General features: G+C 32.1%; 1 protein-coding gene across 1 annotated transcript; it reads left to right on the top strand.

Annotated features, from left to right (window-relative positions):
- Nucleotides 1-3,788: 3,788 nt before the first annotated feature.
- LOC127724146 (keratin-associated protein 6-2-like) lies at nucleotides 3,789-4,305 on the top strand. The gene has a single exon (XM_052231023.1). The coding sequence runs from the start codon at nucleotides 3,794-3,796 to the stop codon at nucleotides 4,205-4,207; it is 414 nt and encodes a 137-aa protein (XP_052086983.1). The 5' UTR covers nucleotides 3,789-3,793; the 3' UTR covers nucleotides 4,208-4,305.
- Nucleotides 4,306-4,559: the final 254 nt, after the last annotated feature.

Genomic DNA, 4,559 nt, shown 5'->3' with positions numbered 1-4,559 from the left:
AGGGGGGATTTTCCAGTTTTTGGACAACTCAAAAATGCTTTAAGCAGTTCACATGAAACTTTGGTGAATTATTTATAGCTATTGATGTAAATCTCTCCTATTGATTTTCATAAATTTCAAATATGACATTGAGAGGAAATTGAACTTTATTTGTTTATAGTCTGGCAACAGATTTATTAAGTATTGCGCAACAGCACAGTGTATTGCACAACAGCAAGAAATCTTTAATTGAATATAAATTCAATTCATATAACCGATTTCAAGTTCTTTATAATATGTCAAATATTTAATTACAATCCAAATTCAGACATGTATCAAGCTTGAATATTGTGTCCATTTTTGCCCCAACTGTTCAGGGTTGGACCTCTGCGGGTGTATCCAGCTGCGCTCAGCGAATCAGTTTATTTCTTAATTAAGAACTCCTTTTTTTCATTCATAAATTACTTTATACTTGGAAATATAATTTTGCTTGGAGTTATAGTTTCTAAAAAAAGTATTGTCATTGAAAGAGTTGACATGTTGCAATGTACATTTATTCTACATAGTTCAATGGTACAAAATAAAAAGTTTATATAAAAGAAAGAAGACAAAGGTTTCCCATCATAGTTTAGTTACATACATTTTTTTTGTACATGAGGTCGTTGAATATAGATCATTATATAAATAAGGAGATGTGTTATGATTGCCAATGAAACAACTATCATCCATACTTACCAGTAACAAACCACATTTGCAGAGTTGAATAAAATACAGTTGATAACATTTACTTATTACTAAAAAGAAAATGCCTAACTATTTTAAACAGTATTTGAATATCAATTATATGGTCATTTTTATAAATTTCCTGTTACAAAACTTTGAATTTTTCGAAAAACTAAGGATTTTCTTATCCAAGGAATAGATAACCTTAGCCGTATTTGGCACAACTTTTTGGAATTTTGGGTCCTCAATGCTCTTCAACTTTGTACTTGTTTGGCTTTGTAACTATTTTGATCTGAGCGTCACTGATGAGTCTTATGTAGACGAAACGCGCGTCTGGCGTATTAAATTATAATAATCCTGGTACCTTTGATAACTAATTTGACTATAAACATAGATAAAAAAGGTACAAACTGGACATAATGCACTAGTTCATAAACAAGTGAGAACAATCACCTTCATATAGTGCTCAGAATATGACATTCATAAAACTTGTTCAATATCATTAGAAAACTCTAAATCCTAAATACTGAAAGCCACCTCTGATAAGTACATGTACACTGTACTATGCAAGATAATGATATAACTGGACTAAAAATACACACAACCTGTAATTAACTGCCTTTACAGCGCTTTCGCGCTTCGATTTCTTCTAACTGACGGTTGGTGTTTTAAAATATTTTAAATTCTAAAAGGCTTCATGGCTTCATCTGTAGTATGTGCCTTGTGTTTCATTTCAAATACGTGTGATGCTAAATGGCATGCCTACTGCTCGTGATATTCAGAACGTTTTAATGATAAATTACGTACTGTAAATTCACCTTTCTTTTCAGTCCTCTATTAAAAGAAAGATTATACATCATATGCTGTTTAAGAATGTTTTTTTAATTTTTTTTTAAACCAACGTTTGCATCCTAAAGAATGAGAACCATTACGTATAAATATACATAAAAAAGATAATTGAACACACTAAAAATTTCATGTAAAAAAGTTGCATTCGTTGTCTGTGTGCACGTGGTCATCAGTCAATGTACTTGAAATTTAAAATCGGAATGTCATAAAAACCTCTAAAAGTCATTCATATTCCAGTAGAAAGTTCTGAAAACCGAACCCAATACTTACTACTATTACAAAGGATATATATTGTAAATCATGTTGATAAATTATAGTCTAATGAGCGGTTATTTTTATTAGACATGTAACCTCATTAGAAGGATAAAAACAAAATAATAAAAAAATCGTATATTTCAATGTCAAACTTTTATTTTGACGAATTGGCAATATTAATCCATCTTGTGGTCCATCCTAGAGTATATAAACCACTGAAAATACTTCATCTGCACAATTCAACGTCTCAAAAGGTAAGTGAAATATCTTGTATTTTGTTTGAGATTCTATGTTTTATCCTCACTCTTTCATTAGAAATGAACTGGAGTTAATTGTAATAAGGTTTAGCAGACGATGATCTTTGTAGGTGATAAGATGATGACTTTTGAGACTATGAATATAGCAGGATCTGGATGGGATTTACAGAATAGAGAATATTGGGGAAAAACAGAACAATGAGCAGAAAAGAAGAATAGAAATTAAGAATAGAAAAAAAATGGGGGAAAAAAAACAGAGAGAAAAAAAAATAATAAAGTACAGAGAAAATTGTGTGCTAAAATATTAACATAGATATTAAAATTGGCAAAAAATAACGAATAGAGAAAAATTGCCTAAACATTAAACAATAAAGAAATTTATACTCCCCATCCAGACCCTCATATAGTTAGTCAATTCAAATTGCTGGCTAGCAATTTCTTGACAATTATCATAATTCTTTGGTTTTTTTTATGTCTTTTCATTGGGAGTGGGGGGGGGGGGGGGGGGGGGGAGGGTTGACTTATTCATTAGAATGCTTATGTTTTTTTTTTAGAGCTGCAAGTTTTAATCAATTGTTTTAATGAAATTAATTTTGCCGACTAGCCCGTCAAGTACGCTGGACGGCAGATTTTATTATTAAATATTCAACATAATATAATAAATATATAATATTTTGTTTGAGTAAACTTTCATACATTTCGTTCACTAATCATTTACAAACAACTAAGAAAGTTCCTCCCCGTACCAACGGCCAAGGCACGCTCAGGAAAAACAAGAGATAAAACTACATAGTTTATGATGGTCATTTCGACAGACCGTCTCATAGGGACAACGCGAGATCTTGCATTGATAATTAACTTTCAATCACAATCAAAATATACACTAATAATCTTTATAACATTTTAAAATTGAAATTAAGAAATAAAATATTTTCTACGCCTACAGCTTTGTACTATTAAATCTATTATCAAAAAATGTAATATCGTGTCATTATTTAACATTAATCCATAAAATCAACATGTTATAGAGTAGAATGGACCGAAAGAAATAAAATATTTTCTACGCCTACAGCTTTGTACTATTAAATCTATTATCAAAAAATGTAATATCGTGTCATTATTTAACATTAATCCATAAAATCAACATGTTATAGAGTAGAATGGACCGAACGCACATTGGCAAATAAACCAATTATAGATATTTACCGTACACAACAGTTTCTATAATGATAGAGTTCTAGATCCAGAGAAAATATCATTATATGTCAAAACGTTCCGAACAACAATGACAGACGAGAAACGTCGATTAAAATAACAGCGGTATTTGTTAAAGAAATAAACTAAAAAACACTAATACTAAATGAAAATCTTACATTGACATAATAATGTTCAAGGACTATAGTTTTGAACGGTTGGGGGCTTCTTAATAATAAAGATATTTCAGTGGCGGACAAAAAATGTATGACCTTTCCAGACGGAATAAAAAAATGCTTTCTTCTTTTTTAAGCATTTGTATAATATGTGATAAATAGATTATACCATGTCCTTTTCCATATGGGCCCTGGTATCATCCCTCGACCCATATGAGACCTCGGCTAGCGCCTTGGTCTGGTATGGGAGTCTCGGGATGATACAAGGGCCGATATGGAAAAGGACATGGTATAATCTATAATTACTGCTGTGTATATTTTTATTTTCATTTATCCTCTTTATAACATTTTTAGCTAAAAATGAAGCTCGCCATTGCTCTCGTTGTACTATTGTCAGCCGTGTGCATAAATGCCCATGCTCCGTGTTATGGTAAGGGTTGTGGAGGCTATGATGGCGGTTATGGTTTAGGATACGGTGGTTATGGTTTAGGATATGGTGGTTATGGATTAGGAGACGGCGGGATTGGATTAGGATATGGCGGGATTGGATTAGGATATGGCGGATATGGATTAGGATATGGCGGGATTGGATTAGGATATGGCGGAGTATATGGTGGATATGGCAAGGGATATGGAATAGGTTTAGGACATATCGGAGGATATGGTGGAGATTACATTGGATATGGTAGCGGATATGGTTTGGGTAGAGGATATGGTTTGGGTAGCGGATATGGTTTGGGTATCGGATATGGTGCAAAAAAAGGGGCTTATTAAGGACATCTCTTCTCGAAATGGTAAAACGGACATGACATATTACATCATAATCTACATATTTATTTCTGTACATATACTGCAATAAAGATATAGCCGGCCGATGTGTTTTGTGTTTACTATAAGCTAAAAGAAATTGCGTTTTGCTGTGTTAAGTTTATATTATCTCAGTTTTTATCTGCATATAATTAAACAATCATGAACTAAAAGTGCAAAACTAGAAACAGTTGACTTATGCTGCCGCAAGCATCTACTTGTATAGGATCGTTTTGAGTGTGATAGTCTGAAAAATATTCGCCATTGTTAAGCAAAATGTTGTTTAATGCACTTTAAATCAAGATAAATCTAACCATTA

The sequence above is a fragment of the Mytilus californianus genome, unplaced genomic scaffold, assembly GCF_021869535.1.
Source record: "Mytilus californianus isolate M0D057914Y unplaced genomic scaffold, xbMytCali1.0.p SCAF_1, whole genome shotgun sequence".
Classification (NCBI taxonomy): domain Eukaryota; kingdom Metazoa; phylum Mollusca; class Bivalvia; order Mytilida; family Mytilidae; genus Mytilus; species Mytilus californianus.
Note: the sequence above shows the minus strand (reverse complement) of the source record. Positions and strands in the feature narration are given on the sequence as shown.